At 40.8% G+C, this 23,682-nt stretch overlaps 1 protein-coding gene across 3 annotated transcripts in view; it reads left to right on the top strand.

The window, feature by feature from the left end:
* The window catches only part of LOC105871915 (KRAB domain-containing protein 5-like), a 162,572-nt gene that overhangs the window by 18,352 nt on the left and 120,538 nt on the right, over positions 1–23,682 (top strand). For 2 of the 3 annotated variants that reach the window (XM_012765564.2, XM_076009592.1), the window contains one exon: positions 131–8,406. The exons of the other annotated variant lie outside the window; for it this stretch is intronic. In XM_012765564.2, the coding sequence (XP_012621018.2) occupies positions 131–2,502 (2,372 nt within the window). In that variant the 3' untranslated portion in view covers positions 2,503–8,406. Of the gene's footprint in view, positions 1–130; positions 8,407–23,682 lie in introns of those variants that run through there. 3 annotated transcript variants of the gene reach the window in all.

The raw sequence follows: 23,682 nt of genomic DNA, 5'->3' as shown, positions 1-23,682 counted from the left end.
AGTGGAAAACAAAGTTCTTAAGTTTTTGATTCAATCATCATGCTGATGTCCTCAGTTTATTTTAATTTTCTATATATTATTTGTAAAGTATATAGTAATTGGAATTTAAATTTTTTTTGGTGTATTTCAGATATATTTTCTCATTTCACCCAAGGCCTGTGGACAAAGAAGTGCATAGAAGCTCCATTCCAAAAAGTGATATTGGGAAGATTTGAGAGCTGTAGTCTTGAAAATTTACACTCACGGAAAGACCGGAAAAGCCCAAATGAGTGTGAAGGGCAGAATGGATGTTATGATGGATATAAAAAATGTAGAACATCTAACTATGATGAAAATATCAGTGATACTGTAGGTCAACAGCCTAAGACATTTTGGGAAAAAACTTCATTTATATCAGATACTTCTGCTGAATCACATGTTTCTCTAAGTAAATATCAGCATCAATTTTTGGAACATAACTTTTATCAGAAAGAAAATTTGGAAATTCTAAACTGTGGTGTGATGCATGTTCCAAATAATAATTTCGACCAATTTAAATACACAATTGGATTACATGTTCAGTCAAACATTTCTGAAGATTTGATATTTAAAAATGAAGGTAAGATTTCTAAATATGATCAGTTTGTTAAAAGTTTATTATTTTTCCACCCAGACATAATACCTTCTTCTACCAAAATCTACAACAGTGATCACCATGGGAAAGTCTTCACTCATTCATCTAATCGATATCACGGAATAGACAATTTAGGAAAATATCACACTTACAATAAAACTTTTATGTCCTTTAGCCAAGGCTCTACCCTAAATAGTTACCAAGATACTTATATTGCAGACAGAAATAATCAATTCCGTAAATGTGAGAAAATCAATGAATTATATAGTTCTAGAAAACATCCGAAAATCCATGTTCAAGAGAATAATTACAAATGTAAAAAATGTAAGAAAGTCTTTTCTCAATACTCAAAGCTTATTGTCCATCAGTGTACCCATATTCAAGAGAAGCCTTACAAATATAATAAAGGTGTAGTAGTTGATACCCACCCTTCAAAACATATTCAGCATCTGGGAATCCATTTTGGAAGAAATTCATACGGATACAGTAAATGTGAGGAAATCTTTAATACTTCATCAAATCAAAGAGAACATAGGATAATCCATGCTGAAGAGAAACTGTACAAATGTAAAGAATGTGGCAAAGCCTATAACCATACTTCACACCTTATTGAACATCAGAAAATTCATACTGGAGAAAAATTTTACAAATGTGATACTTGTAGCAAATCTTTTACTCGTTCCTCAAGTCTTATTGTGCATCGGAGAATTCATACAGGAGAAAAAGTGTACAAATGTGATACGTGTAGCAAATCTTTTACTCACTCCTCAAGTCTTATTGTGCACCAGAGAATTCATATGGGAAAGAAGCCCTGCAAATGTAAAGAGTGTGGCAAAGTCTTTTACTGTAGTTCACGTCTTACTCAGCACCAGAGAATTCATAGTGGAGAAAAATTTTACAAATATAAAACACATTCCTCAAATCTTATTGTGCGTCAGAAAATTCATCCTGGAGAGAAACGCTATAAATGTAAAAAATGTGGCTTGTCCTTTTTCTGGTCTTCAATACTTAGACAACATCACAGAATTCATACTGGAGAGAAACCCTACAAATGTAAGGAATGTGGCAAAGCCTTTAAGTATAAGTCACTTCTTACAAAGCACTACAGAATTCATACTGGAGAAAAAGTTTACAAATGCAATACATGTAGCAAATCTTTTACTCATTCCTCAAGTCTTATTGTGCACCGGAGAATTCATACTGGAAAAAAATTTTACAAATGCAATACATGCAGCAAGTGTTTTACTTATTCCTCTAGTCTTATTGTGCACCAGAGAATTCATACTGGAGAGAAGCCCTATGAATGTAAGGAATGTGGCAAAGCTTTTAAAACTAGTTCACAACTTACTCAGCACCAGAGAATTCATACCAGAGATAAATTTTACAAATGTGCAACATGTAGTAAATCCTTTATTCGTTCTTCACATCTTATTGTTCATCAGACAATTCACACTGGAGAGAGACCCTACAAATGTAAAGAATGTGACAAATCCTTTAAGTATAGTTCACATCTTACAAAGCATGAGAGAATTCATACTGGAGAGAAATTTTATAAATGTAATAAATGTAGCAAATCTTTTATTCATTCCTCAAGTCTTACTCAACATCACAGAATTCACACTGGAGAGAAACCTTACAAATGTAATGAGTGTGGGAAAGCCTTTCAAAATAGTTCACATCTAATTCGACATCAGAGGACTCATACTGGCGAGAAACCCTTCAAATGTAAAGACTGTGGGAAAACCTTTACCTGTGGTTCATACCTTACTCGACATCAAGGAATTCATACTGGAGAGAAACCCTACAAATGTAAAGAATGTGGCAAGGCCTTTAACTGTAGGTCCTACCTTACTCGACATCAGAGAATTCATAGTAAAGAGGTTCTATAGATATAGCAAATAAGGAAATAATATCCAAAATATATAACTTGGAATCACCAGAAATATCACAGGGAAACAAACTTTACAGATAAAATAAATGGAAGTATTTAATTAAAATGCAAATCTAATTGTATCGGGGGATTCACAGAATCAGAAAACTAAAGCACAAACACTTTCAAATTTTGTACCAAAATGGAGAATAATCTGAATTCAAAGCAATTAGTATATTTTTTTCATATGTTTCTAAGGCGCAAGAACATTGACATTTGGTAGGTATAGTAGTCATTGAATAATTTATTTCTATTGACAGTATTTGAGTTGCTTGGAAGGCAGGTATTGATATAATTCAACTCTCAATTCAGTTGATGCTATGCCTTAATTTCTAGTATTCATATGAAAATATAAGATATTTTCTCTCTGCATTCGAACTACTAGAGACTATTTTATATTAGGTAGATGTCATTAATATGAATTTGTCCATGGCTGTATAATTATAGATGCAAAACCCATGAGGAAAATCTAAAGAAAGATGTAGCTTGGGTTTAACTTATAAAACATTCATGTATAGAAGCATATGGTGTGTGTTGAGAACAACTAAATAACTCATTTTTCCAATTGTTCCTTAAGTGGAACAAATTAGCCACTTAAAATACTGAGTTATTTTAATAGTACAAGTCTTGAGTATTATTTGGTGTGATAGAAGACATAGTAGAAGTGGTTAATGTTACTTAATATGATAAAAAATTAAAATGCCTTCACAGATGTCAGTCAAAAGTAAAGATTACTCCTGTCTGGAATGTTGTATATTATTTCCAATCAAGATTCAGTAAATAATTAGCCTCACAGGCATGGGAAACTTGTGGCCTTAAGGCAACCTATGTGGCCTTGTCGATTCTTAAGTGGGACCTTTTAACAGAATCTGAAATTTACAAAACAACTGTTTTTACTAAAAGGGATATAGTAGACAAAGACAAAGCTTTTCTTCTTCATTCGGTGCTTTAAAAACAACGATCTTGAAATCAGAAGGCAACAGATTCCCCACCCCATGATATATCAAGAGAAACCATGCTCCTGGAGTTCTTGCAACTAGTGGATTTTTGGATGCTCTCTAATGACTGTTTGAACATAATGTGTTTTAATCAATATAACTAAGTGGTTTTTAAAGTTTAACATAGATAATGTAAAGAAGGAATGGTTATCACCTTTACACTATCCCATCATATGTAAGACTGGATAACATGTCACCCAACATTTTATTGGGTGATAGAGGTGGATGATTTCTCTAATGATCCCTTTTCACTCGGGACTGAAAATTCCTGTAATTGGGAGGATATTGTCATAGTTACTATTTTGTATTCTTTTCTCCTTTTTGTAATTACTGGGATATTATGATAGTTATAATAAAGATTCCATGGGAGTATAATTAGAAAACATAGTTTTTAGATCTTAAATCACTATTTATATAATTTTGCCCAATAATTTTTTGCACATCCTCTCTGCATCAAATGCATAGAATCTTATTTCAAGTTACTTAGTATGCAGTGTCTAAATATGTTAAGCTAATAGTTTATATAATCTAATCATTCTCAGAAATTAATTTGAAGATATGAGCAATTTTACAGTGGTACATTTAGTTATGCTTTAATATACTTTATTTTCTCCATTTTCAATTAGAGAATGAAACTACTTAGTTTTTTTTTTTAATTGTCTTCCTTTTAAGACAAATGTAGTGATTTTACTGGACTTTTTCAGACAGAAACTGAGAAGCTTCATAAATCATGCAGTTGTTTTGACATTTATTTACTTATTGATACAGGGTCTCACTTTGTTACCCAGGCTAGAGTGAGTGCCATGGCATCAGCCTAGCTCACCGCAACCTCAAACTCCTGGGCTCAAGCAATCCTACTGCCTCAGCCTCCTGAGTATCTGAGACTACAGGCATGTGCCACCATGGTCAGCTAATTTTGTCTGTTATTGGTAGAGACTGGGTTTCGCTCTTGTTCAGGCTGGTCTGAAATGCCTCATTCAAACAATCTGTTTGTCTTGGCCTCCCAGAGTGCTAAGATTACAGGTCTAATGAATATATGTCTTTTATGGCATGGTCATACTGCAATATTATGGTAATTCTTGACTTATATATCCTTACTGTAGAAAACAGAATTGCTTGAGTGGAGGAAATTTGTCATTTCTCTGTATGACTTCAGTTTCTGAATAAATTATATAAGAACTTACCTGCTTCCTTAAATATTTACCAAAATTAGATAATAAGCTGTAGACTGTGCCTAGAGTACTACTTAGTGAACTACGAATTACAGTTCCTATCAATTCAGATATACTGAAGGTGTACAATGTTCCAAGTAGTCCATGTTGGTAGGATTAGGGAGGAGATAGTAACAGTGATGAGCTAGCATAAATCTGCTTCCAAATGGGACATTGTAAATAGGACTTTGATTTTTAATAGACTTAAAGATTTTATGAAAAGAATTTAAGACATGAAAAAAATAGAAAAATTACCGTTCCATGATATCAATTTCATCTTTATCCTTTCCTTCATCCAGAACACTGACCCAGTCTTCATAAAGATCCAACCACAAAATACTTGAAGGAATATTTTTTAGAAAATCTTTACGTAGATGAGAAAACACAGATTTTATATTATGCTCATGCCATGTATCAGAGAAGGCAGAATGAAAATGTTTTGTTGAAAAGTTCAGTTAAGCCCTCCCTTCCATTAACTGTACAGAGCTCTGTGCCAATTCACCACAGACTATGAACAACAAAACACATGCTCTCGGCCAGGCACGGTTGCTCACGCCTGTAATCCTAGCACTCTGGGAAGCCGAGGTGGGAGGATCTCTCTAGGTCAGGAGTTCAAAACCAGCATGAGCCAGAGTGAGACCCTGTCTCTACTAAAAACAGAAAGAAATTAATTGGTCAAGTAGAAATATATATATAGAAAAAATTAGCCAGGCATGGTGGTGCATGCCTGTAGTCCCAGCTACTCAGGAGGCTGAGGCAGGAGGATCGCTTGAGCCCAGGAGTTTGAGGTTGCTGTGAGCTACACTGATGCCACAGCACTGTAGCCTTGGCAACAGAGTGAGACTGTGTCTAAAAACAAACCCAAAACGAAAGACACATGCTGTCATTTTTTTTCCTATTTTTTTTTTTTTTAATCAGAGGAAATAGACATGTCATTTCTTTCTTACAAAAGCCATTGAGATAACCAAAGTCTGGATCACGGTGAGAAAGATAACAGGCCATGTTGGTGGACGCTCTTGTGTGAACACGTGTTAGGGAACTAGTACAACACAACAGAGTGTCGCACTAAACCATTATAAGTCCCCTTTCCCCTTAAATGGCCAGTTCAAGGAAACACATCCATTTGTCTGAGGTTCATAATCTCATAATCATTCATCGAAGCATTACACGTGCTCATTCATAGGTGCCAAGCACTGACTGAGGTGCTAAGGAGAGACAATCTAATAAAACATGGACACTTCTCTACACTGAGTAGATACAAAGTAGCGTGTCTACAGTACATCATCCTTTCTTGGAGACCCTCCTCTGCTGAGACTACTGCTGCAGCTGGGTGTGCGGACACCAGACCAAGACACAAACAGGATATCACCAAGGGCATTTGTTGTCTTGCTTTCCTTTACAAAAATCTTAAAGGCAAACTACTTTGGTCCTGGTCCAGGACAGTTCATGCTAGGCTGTCATGGCATTGACAATACCAAGGTTGTACTCTGATCTCCAATGAAGCAAACTTTACACACTGGAAACCAAATTTCATATTTTAGCACTGCACCTATGGTTGGCTACCTTTGGCCAATTTCCTGCTTATAATGAGATAGGTGACTGGGCATTTTTACACCTGCGTAATTTTAACTTTTGCTGAAAAAGCAAATGGATAACTTTATGTTCCTTATGGAAGGCAATGCACAACTTGTTACTTACGTGTCACGTTCATTTCACTCATACAGAAGCTGTGCTAACTTACTGTTACAGTTATCTGGTGATGTGGGCATCTTGCCCTGTTGCTCATGAGCTCCTACAGGGTAATCACAGGGCTTCACCTTCTTTTGTACCCATCAATGCCAAGCAAGATCCTGTCCATAGCAGAGGTCACCATTAAACTGCAGCCACTGTCATATGGGCAAACATTAAGGAGGGACAAGAGAAGTCCAGTCAATAACAAATTAGATTCTAAGGTGATTTTAAGAACGTAATTGTCTTCATGTCACTCTCTTACCATACTTTTTTCTTTTCTTTTTAGAGTAGTTAACAGGAAGGAAGATATATTAATTGAAATCTTCCTGTGTTCTATCATATCTTCTAGCGGAAATGTACCTGGATACCTGTCAATCAGGCACCTCATCACAAAAGTTACCTCTCCTAGGGTAAAGCTATTGAGTGTTCATAACTGCAAACTAATGTTAGCTGACGCACCCACTTTAAAAGTCAGTTTAGAAAAGGCAAAAGTCTGTTTTTTTTTCAAAATGAGGAAGTGACAGTGTCTCCTTTAAACTCTCAGTGGAAAACATCTGTGTTAAAAATATCATGAAATCTTAAAGCTATACTTGAAAGATAACTTGGTAACATCTCCATGACTTCTCCCACAGCTGGAATAACACGTTATGAAATACAACCAACATCACTCATCAATAGGACATGAGAGGTGTGGTTCTCATTGACGGTCACCAACTCACAGCACTTAACTGAAAGTCTCTTTTCCTCTAGAACAGAGCCCAGGCAGACCTCGCTGATTTATTTGAGTTGAGATTTTATAGGATTGAATGTAAACTTCTCTTCAAAGGTCAGATGCATCAAAATTATGGTGTGTCAAGCGATTTTTGTCCAATTACACTTTGAAGAGTTATATATTTAAGCAAAACCAGCATATTGACAAACTTAAAGGAAAACTTAGGTACCATTTCAAAACACACAAAGAAGCCGAAAACCTCACCAAGTGTTGGTAAAAAATATGTTCCTTCCTGCAACCACTTCGAAGAAATAGGAATGAAACACTGTTACATGCAGGCTTAGTGGTGATATTTAAAATAAAGAAACACTGTTACATGACAAAACGTCAATTACTTGGAACCCATTAACCAGATTGCTTGAAACACTGTTACATGACAAAACGTCAATTACTTGGAACCCATTAACCAGATTGCTCAATCATTGGGACCAGTTTCGATCTTCTGTTTTCAGACAAATAATATTTCTGTAATTTGAAACACAATGTAGCTCTTGTAGAACCATGCTTTTTAATAATAGCCTTAAAATTTTAGATATTTTCAGCAGTGTATTGCTACAAAAGCTAGCATAGTAATACATTTTTTTCTGAGACAGGCTTTACCTTCTTAAATTAAGAGATGATAGAAAAACTTATATGGAAAAAAGATAAATTATGCATATATGCCCTCGGTGTATAGAATTGGCTAATATACCATGTATACATTGTATTCCAGGATTGAAGAATAAATATAAACCCTGTGTAAAACAGATTAGATGACCCTAGCTACAACGCTCCCATTTTCTCCAGTTATTTTATTGCAAAATTCTACTGTGAATCCTCAGGCTAACTGCTTTCTCTTAGCTTATGTATATTGCTTGTTTTTAGGAAGTTGGTTTGAGCAGGCTGATCGCAGTAAATTTTGGGATGAAACAAAAGGGCAAGTGCATGGGCACAAGAGGCCAACCAATCAATGTAAAGGGCAAGCGTGTATCCTGAGCCTCCATCTGTGTACTCCATCTGAAGGCGCAACAGTCTTACATGGAAATCTGTATTGTCCTCTTTTGTGATAGGCGTTCCATTGTATGAGAGACAAAACATCGCCAAGTCCTACTAATAAAACCAATGGACACACAGAACTCCCTCGATGGACGGTCATGGCATGCCCCAGGAGCATGTGGTCCTCTGACCTCAGCCTCACTCAGCTGCCCCACGTTGCGCCACTGCACCTCACACCTGAAAGCAGAACCCAGTGACTTGCCACAGTTCTGTTTTCTGTCTCCTCCTCCCAGTGTTCACTGCTGGGGCCATCTTCATTCAGCTGGAAGATGAGAAATGCAATAGTGCGTGCACTCAAATCAGTGGTCTGTAAGGAGAGGGAAAAACCAAAGAAATCTATGGAAATTTAAAATATCTCACTTTTTAATGCCAGTTATACAAGTTATATGCTAAAGTCCAAAAACAATTCAATGTATGGTATGTTAAAAACTGGTTAATAGAATGCTTGAGAATGTTACTATTTCAGATTTAGGATTAGCTTTTTTAAAAATGCATTCCCATCCTTTTCCCTTTGGGCCCTACATTTATTTTGTTTAAAATACTTTACTGATTTGTATAATTACAAAGTATCACATGCTTCTTAACAAATATGCAAACAATATAGAATGAAGAATATCCCTTAAATCCAACCTCAGAGATGTTATAGTCTATAGTATACTCACAGATTTAATTTAAAATTGAATTCCACTATGTAGTTTTGTAACTTGTCTTTTCCCACTTATTTCAGCTTAGAGACATTTTCACATCAGTAGATAGAAATCTATTTCATTCTTTTTAATGGCTACTCATATTTGGTGTAGATGTATAATGAATTGGTTCATTAACCAATCTGATTCGCAGACAGTTAAAACATTTCACTTTGTGGACTTACTAACACCATCCCGGGAGGGCTGGGCCTGCAGTGTGCAAATACCACAGGGCATCCTTCCTCCGCCTCCCCCAGAGCCCACGGTACCGCTCCAAAACCTTACTTCCATAGCAGATACTTCTCTGAGTCTAAATATGCTGTAGAAGTCAAGAGGAAAGTGGAATGTGAGGTCACTTGGAGAGAGGAATGTCTGTTTTTTCCCCAGAACCATCCAAAGGCACATACATACCTAAGCAAATTCACCAGGCCTCTCCTTTCTGCAGTTTAACAGAAACCAACCATCCACCCAACCAGCCAATGGATTAGGCCCCGGTTCAGGGGCTGACATGCATTCAGTAAGCTTCTGCATCCAGCATGACAGAGCATTAATCTACAGAGAAACTCTGCCCAGCAAGGGCACCAACACCTTGCACACGCCTGCCAGCATGTGTTCTTCCTATAGGTTCCCGTCGGGGAAGAAACTTTCTAATCATATTTCAGGACTGCAGTGTGGGTACTTGGGTATTTTAAAGATGTCCCTCCATGCCACTGAGATGACACAGGTGATGTCTTCCACTTAGAAAGGCCGGCATGGGCATCGTACGGCAGTCTTGCTACTATAGCTGTGGCTGGACCTGCTGATTTTGCAGGTCGTTCTTTCAGTGGGCTTTGTGTAACTGTGCTCTGATATTCCCCAAGCTGTCTGATGTCAAGAGTCCCCAGAGGCTCTTGATAAAAATACAGGTTTCCATACACCCAGAACACTCTCCTCAGAAAGTTTTGGTGAGGCCTGCAAATATGGGTGCTTCCACCAGCAACCAACTCAGGTCATTCTTAGGAAACTCTGCATTGAGGCTTTTTGGTTTTTTAACTCAGTGTTTTCTAAATATGCTCAGTCATAAAATGACCCAGAGGATTTGATACATATGCAGATTCTCAGGCCCCAGGCCTAATGAGTGACAATTACCAGGCAAGGTGCCTGGGAATCTGTACGTTTAATAAATGATCCGTATGCATCTGACATTATATATGCTAAACACTGTAACTGACACCCAGCTAGGACCCACAGAGAGACTGATTTACAACGTCTACAGAGGAACTTAGGGATCTGCATTTTTAATGAAATCCCAGGGTGATTCTGGTGCTCAAGGTTTGTGGACCCCACTTTGAGAAACACTGCTTTCCAGTTTGATATTTAATAGGATTACAGTTCATGTCTGTGTTCTTAATGCCAAAGCACTGACAGCACTTAGTAAGAATTTGCACATCTCATTGCCTTTGCAAACGCTCTTCACAAACCCCAGCTTCACAAACCCCAGCTCTATGTTTTAAGGCTTTTGTACTTACCTTCTTCAACGTTTTAGTAATAAAATCTCACACATACAGAAAATTAGAAAGAACAATTCGGTATGCACCCATTATATTCACCAACTGATTCAAAATTTGCCACATTTGCTTTATCTAGTAATACATATTTATGTATGTGTAGTATTTTTGCTGAATTATTTTTAAGTAAGCTGCAAACATCTTGACCCCCTACTGAAACACCTCATCGTGAATGTCCTTCAAAAAAATGAACAGGTATTCTACTTCATAACCACAATATCACAATCACATCTAACAGAATTAATAAGAATTCCCTAATATCATCTAAATCCTGGCGTATGTTCAAAATGTCCTCAATTGTCCTGAAAATGTCTTTTATTGCAATTTTTTTCAAACCTTGATGCAATGAAGGATCACAGATTGCATGTGATTGCTATGTGTGTTTGTCTGTTTCATATGGAAGTCCTTCTGCCATTAGTTCCAAGCCAATTGTCTTGCAGAATGTCTCTTTTTCTGGATTTTTCTGCTTGTTCCCTGATGGAGTTACAGTAAACATTAAAACAAACAAAAAACCATGATGCTTGGTAGTGCATGTCCTTTCTCCATTCCTGTGTAATGTAATTCATGTGTGTATATATATATATATATATATATATATATATCATATATGTGATGTATATCATACATATACATATCATATATCATGTAATAGAAACAATTATGTTTACATCATATATAGAAAATATCTGTAATATATTGATATTTATATCATATATATGTTTATAGAGAGAGACATAGGTTTGCTTACTCCCACCCCATATACCTTCTCTTTTTTTCCTCTCAATCATAGTTCATAATAACAGCCTCCCAGAGTGCTAGAATTATGGGTGTGAGTTATCATGCCCTGCCAGTCTATGGTTACTCTGGACAATTATAAGTGAGAAAGTGGGAAGAACTGAGTGGTCCATGAACATCAAGAAAACTGTTCTGAACAATTAACACTGAGGATCAGAATATTTGTTGAGACAGAGGCATGAGCAGTAGCAGTAGTGGCAGGAGAAATATTTAAGGATCACTTGTCTGCTGTTAATTTTCTGGACCTAAGCATATAACACGACTGCTTTTCTCCTTTGTAAAAATTACCTTAGCATAATTTGGATTTCTACTTATGTAACTTTGCAGATTTCAGGTACTGTCTCCATTTGACAACTGGTAGTGTGGACCATGTGGGTTGTTACTGGGAAAAATTCAGGAGCCCAGAAAGACACATTAGAGCACTACCTAAGCCTCCAGTGAGTGCCACTCAATCTAGCTTCATTTTTCCCAGCGTCAGAGTCCCCTTCCGTTCTGTAGTTTCACAAAGGAATATTTTTAGGTTTGTTCCAGGAGGGTAAATAAGAATAAATTTTCACATGGGTACCCCGAGCATTCAGTCCTGGTGACCACAATACATGCAGTGACCACAAGACCGTAGCTTGACTCTTAGTTATCAGTACTAAAGTGGTAACTGGTGAAAGTGCTGCTTTCCACTGCCTTGACAGGTGGGTGCCTTTCAAACTGCATGCCAGCACGGGCCAAATTTGATGACATAATGCCAGGGCATAGTCAATTGACTATTCGTGTGTTCGGGATAAGAGTGTCACAGTGTGAAAAGAAATGACAACAAATAATATTGACAGCAGTAATTACTTACATATACTCATACCCAAAAGGTAGAAGGGACTGTAAGTTTTGCAGGCCCACACACAGAGTGAACTTGGGAGCAGCGCAAACAAACAGGAGGTGTTGTGGGAAGGCTCTGTAGTATCAAGAAGGTGAGATGCTTCTGAATTCCCACAGAAGAATGTTATTGGTTTGTCTGAAAAATTATGTGGGCTTCCAGAGAACTTAAATGTGTTATGACACTGAGGACTGAACTCTAATTTTTTTGCTAAAAACTCCTTCCTAAGGAGGCCAGCTGGGTCAGGCGGAAAAAACGGTAAATTCCCACTAAGCGGCTTTTGTTAACCAAACGAAGCAGTGGTTTACTTACTGACCTGATTCTGGTATGGCATTAACATCACCTAAAAGATAAGAAGCCCCTGTCTTAACTCAAGCATCCTAGCAGATGCCTATTCTTAAATTTAAAGCATCTTAAAATATCCTAGAAGGCGCCTATTGTAAATTTAAAACGTCCTCCTGTCTGGACCTCCCAGAGTGCTCATACCCTTATCTTAAAGTAAGCATATCCTTTCTGGTCTTCTAGATAAAGTCTAAATCTCTCAGCCAATTGCCAGCCAAAGAATCTTTAAACCCACCTATAACCTGTAACCCCCCCCCCTTCGAGATATCCCACCTTTTTGGGCCAAACCAATGTATGCCTCTCATGTATTGATTTGTGACTTTGCCTGTAACCCCTGTCTCTCTGAAAATGTATAAAACTGAACTGTAACCCAGCCACAGCGAGTCTACTTGCCCAAGGCCTCTTGGCAGTGGCGCCAGATCATGGTCCTCAAATTTGGCTCAGAATAAATCTCTTTAAAATTATTTTACAGAGTTTGGCTGTTTTCCGTTGACAGTTCCCATCATGGAGACAAGAGTCTACAGGCAGCCATGTTAGGCCCTGACAATATAAATAAAAGTGGAAAAACCAGACGTGCATCGAAATGTGCTTTCTGAATCCAAATGTGCTGGAATTCTAAAATATAGAGTAAATTTGAAAGATTGAGTACCAAACTAAAAAAAATACTTAATTAGTAATATATTGATCACATGTGGAAACGTAATTTGGATATATTAAATAATTACAATCAATGGCATGTGTTTAGTTGTTTTTTCTGTTCTGTTGCTACTAGAAACTCTAAAATGACTCCCGTGGCCACACTTTGTTCATAGCAGGCGCTACTGCCTGAGGGGACCGCCTCCCGTTTTCAAACTCAGGCGGCCTCTCAAACGTGCAGAGGCCGTGCGCTTAGAAAATCTGAAATTTAAAAGCAATTGTCATTATAGTGTTTTCAACTAGGAATATCATACATATTAGTTATGTGGATATAACCTCACACACTACAGTTAAATGAGAAGGTCTTCCAGGGAGTGCCAGGTCCCAGAGCAGAGAGGAAGCCCTGGTTGCAGCCCTGAATGTGAGGGATCCCATCACCTGTCACTCAGGGCCCAAAGGGCGGGGCGCGGGGGCCCTGTCCAATGAGGAGTGTTGTAACGTCCAAAGAGACGCGTAGCGGAAGAGGCGGGTCTTCCACGGAGGGGCGGGGCCTTCATCTCTGGCGCCGCCCTTAAAGGCCAGTCCGCGTTACCGCTGTGTCTCCTTTGCGGTGTGGGAGTTCCGGGCGCTGTGAGCGGCCGCGTCGTCCTGCGGACGCTGGAGCTCCGTGTGGAGGATGGCGGGACCCGCTGGAGGCCGGAAACTGGTGAGTGTTTCCTTCCCCGGGGCGGCGGGACCCGGGCGCCCTGTGCCGTCCTCCCGGGCGCAGCCGCAGCCCGTGTGGCAGCTCCGAGCCCGCAGCCCGCGTCCGCCCGGACAGCGCGGCGACGCCGGGACGGGCCTCGGGGGAGGCTGCGGCTCGGGGTGCGGGGCCGCGCGCGGGAGGAGCTCGCTGGCCCGCGGGGCCGTCCTCCCTCCTGTGGACGGCGGAGCCGGGGCGCTGTGGGGACGTTAAAGGGTTCGCGGAGAAACAGGAACGGTGGATCCGGACGGCCAGCCGCGGTGTGGGGTCCGTTCGAGGGCTTGGAGGAGAGGGTTCAATGAGGGCCACGAAGCAGCCATCCTAGTTCTCTAGCTGGTTACAGTTGTGTAGGCCCTTTTTTTGGACCGCCATGGTGGGTGTTTTCTGGTTATGTAATTACAGGTCAATTTGTGCTCTGTGTTTTGTTTGGCCTAATTTTGCTTTTCACTAAGTTAATAATTTACACCAGAAGAGTTTGGGTCGTATTCCTGTATTCTTAGGTAGGAACCCAAGGCACTGGATTCACTTGAGTCTTTTTTTTTTTTTTTTTTGAGACAGAGTCTCACTTTGTTGTCAAGGCTAGAGTGAGTGCTGTGGCATCAGCCTAGCTCACAGCAACCTCAAACTCCTGGGCTCAAGCAATCCTGCTGCCTCAGCCTCCCGAGTAGCCGGGACTACAGGCATGCGCCAGTATGCCCGGCTAATTTTTTCTATGTGTATTAGTTGGCCAATTAATTTCTATTTATAGTGGAGAGGGAGTCTCACTCTTGCTCAGGCTGGTTAGCCTGAAATTTTACTGTGACTTTGCATTGCAAATTAATTGGCCAACTAATATATATAGAAAAAATTAGCTGGGCATGGTGGCCCATGCCTGTAGTCCCAGCTACTCGGGAGCCTGAGGCAGCAGGATCGCTTGAGCCCAGGAGATTGAGGTTGCTGTGAGCTAGGACACCACGGCACTCACTCTAGCCTGGGCAACAAAGTGAGACTCTGTCTCCAAAAAAAAAAAAAAAAGAAAGCTGCTTTTTGGCAACCCTCAGCAAAATAAGTGAAATTAGAAAAATAGTAATGAATAAATGACAAAAAGTTACATGAAAGAAACAGGCACATTTCTTAGACTCTAAAAGTGGAAAAACCAGACAAGCATCCAAATATGCTTTCTGAATCCCGATGAGCTGGAAGGCTAAAATACAGAGTAACTTTGAAAGATTGAGTACCAACGTAAAAAAATACTATATTCGTAATATTATATAGACCACATGCAGAAACATAATTTGGATATATTAGGTTAAATAATTACAATCAATGGCATGTGTTTGTTTTTTTTTTCTTTTGTTACTACTCTGTTTCCCCGAAAATAAGAGCTACCCATAAAATAAGCCTTAGCAGTATTTTAAGTATTTGTGCAATATAAGCCCTATGGGAAAATAAGACCTAGTGATGGGTGTGGCTACACAGCGTATCTGCACAACCCATGCATTTTGTCCCAGAGTTGTAAAGCAGAGGATCAGCCCTTCTCATCTGCCCCGTGAGAGCTCTATTGCTGGACATAAGAGATTGGGCCAATGGTTTTTTTTGTTTGTTTTTGAGACAGAGTCTCCCTTTGTTGCCCACGCTAGAGTGAGTGCCCTGGCGTCAGCCTAGTTCACAACAACCTCAAACTTCTGGGCTCAAGCGATCCTCCTGCCTCAGCCTCCCGAGTAACTGGGACTACAGGCATGTGCCACCATGCCTGGCTAATTTTTTCTATATATATATTAGTTGGCCAATTAATTTCTTTCTATTTATAGTGTGTGTGGGGGGTCTTGCTCTTGCTCTGGCTGGTTTCAAACTCCTGACCTCGAGCAATCCGCCCACCTCCGCCTCCCAGAGTGCTAGGAATTCAGGCATAAGCCTGGGCACCCAGCCTAGGCCAATGGTTCTTAAAGGAAATAGAGTCGGAAGACATTCAGGATGGAATTGGAACTTTGGAGAATTATGCTGACGTTCCAGAAGACGACGACTTAATATATTTGAATAAATGTAGATTGTTGTCCCGTACTTAAAAAAAAAATAACACATCCTCTGAAAATAAGCCCTAGGGTGTCTTCTTGAGGAAAAATAAACAAAAGACCCTGTCTTATTTTCCGGGAAACACGGTAGAAACTTTCACTCCTGTGGCCACACTTTATTCATAGTAGGCGCTGCTGCCTGAGGGGACCGCCTCCCGTTTTCAAACTCAGGCTGCCTCTTCAAAAGTGCAGAGGCCTTGAGGTCAGAAAATCTGCAATTTAAAAGCAATTGTCATTATAGTGTTTTCAATTTGGAATAGCATACATATTAGTTATGTGGATATAACCTCACACACCACAGTTAAATGGGAAGGTCTTCCAGGAAGTGCCTGGGCCCAGAGCAGAGAGGAAGTCCTGGTTGGGGCCATGAATGTGTTGGATCCCCTCACCTGTCACTCAGGGTCCTGTCCAATCAGGCTTGTGGTAACGTCCAATCAGGCACGCAGCGGAAGAGGCGGGCCTTCCGCTGGGGCGGGGCCTTTACATCTGGCGCCTCCCTTAAAAGCCCTTCCGCGTTCCCGCTCGGTCTCCACTGCGGTGTGGGAGTTCCGGGCTCCGTGCGCGGCCGCGTCGTCCTGCAGGCGCTGGAGCTCCGTGTGGAGGATGCCGGTACCCGCCGGAGGCCGGGAGCTCGTGAGTGTGGCCTGTCCCGGGGCGGCGGGACCCGGGCGCCCTGTGCCGTCCTCCCAGGCGCGCCGGGCGCAGCCGCAGCCCGTGTGGCAGCTCCGAGCCCGCAGCCCGCGTCCGCCCGGACAGCGCGGCGACGCCGGGACGGGCCTCGGGGGAGGCTGCGGCTCGGGGTGCGGGGCCGCGCGCGGGAGGAGCTCGCTGGCCCGCGGGGCCGTCCTCCCTCCTGTGGACGGCGGAGCCGGGGCGCTGTGGGGACGTTAAAGGGTTCGCGGAGAAACAGGAACGGTGGGTCCGGACGGCCAGCCGCGGTGTGGGGTCCGCTCGAGGGCTTGGAGGAGAGGGTTCAATGAGGGCCACGAAGCGGCCATCCTAGTTCTCTAGCTGGTTATAGTTGTGTAGGCCCTTTTTTTGGACTGCCATGGTGGGTGTTTTCTGGTTATGTAATTAGAGGTCTGTTTTTGCTTTGTGCTTGGTTAAACCTAAAGTTTGCTCTTCTCTAAGTTAGTAATTTACAGAAATTTCTTTTTAATTCTATTTCTGTATTCTTTGGTAGGAACTCACAGGCACTTCAGTCTGATTACCTCCTATATAGTTATTTTAACCCTCCACAGAGCGACTGGTTTTCCAAGGCCAGGGCATGCAGGGTCTCAAATCCACCACCATTCTCCCACCCTAACTCTTCTTGGGCTTGAAGTAAAATCCTAAATTTCCAGTTTCTTTTCCACATTCCCAAATGCCAGCTTCCCCTCAGCAATTCACAATTTTTTTTTTTTTTTTGAGACAGAGTCTCACTTGTTGCCCAGGCTATAGTGAGTGCCATGGCGTCAGCCTATCTCACAGCAACCTCAAACTCCTGGGCTCAAGTAATCCTTCTGCCTCAGCATCCCAAGTAGCTGGGACTACAGGCATGTGCCACCATGCCTGGCTAATTTTTTTTATATACATTTATATTAGTTGGCCAATTAATTTCTTTCTATTTATAGTAGAGCCGGGGTCTCGCTCTTGCTCAGGCTGGTTTCGAACTCCTGACCTTGAGCAATCTGACCTCGAGCAATCCGCCGGCCTCAGCCTCCCAGAGTGCTAGGATTACAGGCCTGAGCCACCGCGCCCGGCCCACAATTTTATATACTATTCTTTTTTGTACTGTTCAAAAAGACAGAGTATTTTAATTGTTTATTATTCTTTCATAGAACAGTGATTGTCTTTTTAAAAAATTTTCTCATGCTACAAGTTTTCAATGAGAGAAAATCAGAATACTCGCTTGAGACTACTCTCCAAAATATCTTTGTGCCTGTCCTCCTTTTATCTTTCCTAGGCATAGATATCTTACCAGAATGTCTTTAGGTAGAATTTCTTCTTTGGGGACTTTACAGGGTGATGTGTTCTCAGCCACCCTCCTGTTATTTCCTGGTTATGGGCCTCACAGCCAAATGAGGATGACCCAGGATGTCCTCAGCAGCCATGTGTCCTGGAGTGTCTAGTGAATATTAGCTGTGGGCCATCCCTTTCCAAAGGATAGACTGAGATATGGGGCAGCAGTCTCTGAGGAGCAGCTTGCTGGAAGCACTAGGGTCAGGGGGACTCTTCTAGTATACCTCTCATCTAAAACACTAGCCCCTTGAGACAAAAGGATTTTCTGCTCCCAGTCCCTGTTTCCATTTATTAGAGACACACTGGTGGTCAGTGAATCAATTGCTGGTTTTGATTGGAAAAGACAGAAAGGATTCCTGAGGACAGGCGTGGTGGCCCATGCCTGTAATCCTAGCACTATGGGAGGCCAAGGCAGGCAGGTGGCTAAAGGTCAGGAGTTCGAACCCAGCCTGAACAACAGCGAGACCCCGTCTCTACTAAAAATAGAAAGAAATTAGGTGGTAAACTAAAAATATATAGAAAAACTTAGCTGGGCATAGTGGCACATGCCTGTAGTCCCAGCTACTTGGGAGGCTGATCCAGAAGGATCTCTTGAGCCCAGGAGTTTGAGGTTGCTGTGAGCTAGGCTGATGCCACAGCACTCTATCCTGAGAAATAGAGTGAGCCTCTGTCTCAAAAGAAAAACAAAAAAGAAAGGATTCCTATGCTGAACCTTCTCATACTTGGGTGTGCAAGGGGCAGGGGCCAGGGGCTGAGAAAAACTATCCCCAAGGACAAAGAACCCTCCCAGCCAGGTAGTACAAGAACCTGCAAAGCAGTTTGCACTTCAGGCACACGGTGGGGTTCAGGACTGGTGGGTGACGTGGCTCCTCGGAGGGTGGTTTTTCAGCACTGTAGTGTGCAGAATGAGATGGAAGTAGGTCCCAAGTGATAGGATGACCTACTTAACACTTGAGTCTGACATGTTTGTCACTTGTTCCTGTCACCAGGGAGGACCTTGGGTGTGTCACCTTGAAAAGATTTCTGTGCTCATTTCAACCTCAGTTTTTTTTTTACAGTGAAATGAATCTTAGCAGTATAGCTGGAAAGATAAGGAAATACTTTCTAAGAGGCATGAACGAGGTAGATTTCAGAAAAAAAATAGTCATATATTGTATTTGTTGAAAATTATTTGCCTATTTTCTCTAGAGTGAGTGTTTCTCAGGTCTGGTTTTGTTTTGTTTGTTTTTGAGACAATGTTTTAATTTTTTACATAGGCTAAAGACTACAGTGGCATGATCATAGTTCGTTGCAGGGTCCAATGCCCGGGTTGATGCAATCCTCCTGTGTCAGCCTCCTGAGAGAGTAAAAGTAGGTGTATGTCACCCTGCTGGCTTGTTTGTAATTTTTCTTTTTTGTAGGTCTGTGTTGCCCAGGATTCTCTCAAATTCCTAGCCTAAATCAATTCTTCCACTTCAGGCTCCCTATGTGTTAGGATTACAGGCATCACTTCTTTGGAGATAACCTTTCATTTGGAGGTGATTTTAGAGGAATTTCAGAACTCAGCTTTGGGAATGCTAGCCAAGGAAGGAAATAGAAAAAAAAATCTCTTCCCGTTTGGTTGCAGAACAATGAATACATTTCCACAAGAAAGTGTGGTAGAAAATTGGTGAATTACAAAGATTTACCAAAACATGAAGCCCTTGGAAGGCTCACCTTACAGAAACCACCATGTGTTCAGCTATCTGAAATCTCCAGAAACCCTGTCTTTTTGTTTTTTATGGACATAACTAAGTGGTGTGAACTAAAATGCTCACCCCCGCCCCACCAGCTAACTCAATGGACCCTCTCATGGCTAAAGGAATATCCTAAAGCAAAATTGCCTGCCAGGAGGAGGGAGTTCAGACTTGCCTTATCATGTCCACTTCCCTTCTTAGGGACTTCGTTTGTAACCCATTAACAGGCCGAAGGGTATGCAAGACAAATCTTCAGGTCCTCAATTTATACAAGTCTATGTCCAGTGGCTTGCCTCTGATAACAGCTCCTTTATGTTAAAACATTCCAAGCCTTTAGACAAAGCTTCATGTCTTAAACCAATTACAAGCCAAAAAAATCTTTAAACCCACCTTTAACCTGTAAGACCCTGCTTTGAGATATCCCACCTTTTTGGGCCAAACCAATGTGTGCCTCCCACGTATTGATTGATGTAATCCCCATTTCCTTAAAATGTATAAAAACCAAACTGTAACCCAATCACATCGAGTCCACTTGCCCAAGACCTCTTGGCAGTGGTTCCGGGTCATGGTCCTCAAATTTGGCTCAGAATTAATCTCTTTAAAATTATTTTACAGAGTTTGGCTTTTTTCCATTGACAGTAGCCATAGGCCATTATGGGTTCATTTCATAGATGCCATTTTCAATCAACTAACCTTCAGCCCCTCTCCCCTTCCCAGAGGTTGGGGGTGGGAATGAAAATTCCATCAGTCTAAGCTATTGGTTTGTTCCCCTGGCAACCAGCCTCCCTTCTTGTTTTCTCTTGTGCATGTGGACAATTTGTGACAGTGATACCTCTGTTCTGTATGCTGTTTTATGGATATTGAAGTTTAATTACAAATCCTATGAGATGGCCAGACGAGGTGGCTCACGCCTGTAATCCTAGCACTCTGGGAGGCCAAGGCGGGCAGATTGCTTGAGGTCAGGAGTTTGAAACCAACCTGAGCAAGAGCAAGACCCTGTCTCTACTATAAATAGAAATTAATTGGCCAACTAATGTATATATATAAAAAAATTGCCAGGCATGGTGGCACATACCTGTAGTCCCAGCTTCTCAGGAGGCTGAGGCAGGAGGATTGCTTGAGTCCAGGAGATTGAGGTTGCTGTGAGCTAGGCTGACGCCATGGCACTCACTCTAGCCTGGGCAGCAAAGTGAGACTCTGTCTCAAAAAAAAAAAAATCCTATGATATTGGATTTGGCAACTCCAACAACTGTTCACATATGATTGTTTAGTAAATAATTTGTTACTATGGAATTAACAATTAAATGATCTGCTTATTTTCTGAACAGGATAGATACTTTTGATTTTCTTGTTGAAGTATAAAATTTAAATACCTTATAACTTTGTGATATTAGAAATATTATAGAAATTGATATTCATTTTGATGAAAATGAATTTTTTTTGTCCATGTTTCCTAGTGCTCAGCTCCTGTAAGCCTTGTTACTTGTTAAGTGAGTAGAGCAGTATCTTTTTTGAAAATGTTAGGTCCTTTGGTCTTGGTTCCTGAGGTAGCTCCTGTATGGTAAAAATTAAAGACAGTCTTTTGTTGTTTACAATAAGCCTTTCAAACACACCTGAGCTTAGGTTAAAGGGGTGATTTTTTTTTTTTTTTGAGACAGAGTCTCACTTGTTGCCCAGGCTAGAGTGAGTGCCCTGGCATCAGCCTAGCTCACAGCAACCTCAAACTCCTGGGCTCAAGCAATCCTCCTGCCTCAGCCTCCCGAGTAGCTGGGACTACAGGCATGCGCCACCATGCCCGGCTAATTTTTTCAATATATATTAGTTGGCCAATTAATTTCTATTTATAGTAGAGACGAGGTCTCGCTCTTGCTCAGGCTGGTTTCGAACTCCTGACCTTGAGCAATCCACCCGTCTCGGCCTCCCAGAGAGCTAGGATTACAGGCGTGAGCCACCGCGCCCGGCCTGTAGATGTCTTCTTGATTGATAGGCAGGTAATCAGGTTTCCCCAGAATGGAATCTCCATCTAAAATAGATTGGTGGTCATGTCTGGAGAAAAGTTTGAGGTAATAAGTCCAGTGTTGGGTTTCCTTTGAGGTATCTATAGTCAAAGGGGTGATCAAATATATTATAAGAGTCATTGCCCCTCAATTTAGTATCATGGAGTTTCTTAACTGTAGCTGATACGGTTCCTTCCACCAGGATAGAGGGAATCATTTTCTGGTGATATTTTCAATAAACTTATTTTGTAGGTTGGAGGTCGTGATCTTTGATGTCTACATGTCCTGGGGGCTTGATGTTAAAAGATTCTTGAAGTGATTTAATTTTTTCAGTGAGAAGCTTTATAAGGCCTTTATAAAAAAGACAGATATCAGTTTTAAGGAGATCTTGTTTATATGCTACTTAATCCAGGTTCATGGGCTTTTCTATTGTTATTTTAAAAAGATAAATATGATGTTTTCTAAGTGGAGTAGAACATAGGTTAAACATGCCAACAGAGGGTTCTTTTTTTTTTTTTTTTCCTGAGACAGAGTCTCACTTTGTTGCCCAGGCTAGAGTGAGTGCCATGGCGTCAGCCTAGCTAACAGCAACCTCAAACTCCTGGGCTCAAGCAATCCTCCTGCCTCAGCCTCCCAAGTAGCTGGGACTATAGGCATGCACCTCCATGCCCGGCTAATTTTTTCTATATATTTATAGTTGTCCAGCTAATTTCTTTCTATTTTTAGTACAAATGGGGTCTCACTCTTGCTCAGGCTGGTTTTGAACTCCTGACCTTGAGCAATCCACCCGCCTTGGCCTCCCAGAGTGCTAGGATTACAGGCGTGAGCCACCACGCCCAGCCGCAACAGAGGATTCTCTAGGATAGAAAAGATTAAAAGTTTCTGTAAACTTTGTCAGTTGATTCTGTATTACCCCATTTGCATATTCCATTGGTCTGGTCGACTGAGGGTGGTATGCACAATGGAAATGCTGAAAATTTGGCCATATGTTGCAAATAGACTGAATTGTTTGACCAGTGGAAGGAGTTTCCAAGTATCTCAGAAGCTCAGAAGAAAATCCCTAAGAAGGAATAAGAAGAGATTGTAAGTCGTCATAGCTAAACACAATCAAGAAAGAAATTTGGTCATTTTCTTTGATTTTTACCACTTTACTGGAAAGCTGAAACAAATTCTTTCATTATCTCTTAATACTTTATAAAAATCTTGTTTAAATGAGAAAGTCAAAGTTTACCCCTGAAGTTTTGTATTATTAATATTAAACCTAATTTTAGTAAGGCCTTATAAACAAATTTCTCTAATCTCAATCAGCTTTCACCATACAAGATAAGATTTCTTTATACCTTTCATAATCTCTTACAATTTTTCCATTCTCTTTCTTCCTCTAACTTTCTGTGCTGACTCAGTTTATCTATTTTGTTTTGTTCCTTTATTCTCTTTCAGTTGAATTCAAGTTTTAAATGTTCTCTAAACTAGGAAACTTGAGTTTTTTACCAGAAATCACATCCTTTTTTTTTTTTTTATTTTTTTTTTTTTTTTTTGAGACAGAGTCTCGCTTTGTTGCTCAGGCTAGAGTGAGTGCCATGGCATCAGCCTTGCTCATAGCAAGCTCAAACTCCTGGGCTCAAGCAATCCTTCTGCCTCAGCCTCCCGAGTAGCTGGGACTACAAGCATGGGCCACCATGTCCGGCTAATTTTTTCTATATATATTAGTTGGCCAATTAATTTCTTTCTATTTATAGTAGAGACGGGGTCTCGCTTGTGGTCAGCCTGGTTTTGAACTCCTGACCTGGAGCAATCCGCCCGCCTTGGTCTTCCAGAGTGCTAGGATTACAGGGGTGAGCCACCATGCCCGGCCTAGAAATCACATCCTTATTTCTATTTTTTAATAATCTTTTACACACACAAAAAAACATCGTATTTTCTTTATATACTCTGCATGTAGGATGGTTTCTCTTCTTTTCTTTAGTTTTAGTTACCATGTGTTAGTAAGAATTTTAAGCCTTAGTTACTTTAAT

This window comes from Microcebus murinus, chromosome 13, assembly GCF_040939455.1.
Source record: "Microcebus murinus isolate Inina chromosome 13, M.murinus_Inina_mat1.0, whole genome shotgun sequence".
Taxonomy (NCBI): domain Eukaryota; kingdom Metazoa; phylum Chordata; class Mammalia; order Primates; family Cheirogaleidae; genus Microcebus; species Microcebus murinus.
Note: the sequence above shows the minus strand (reverse complement) of the source record. Positions and strands in the feature narration are given on the sequence as shown.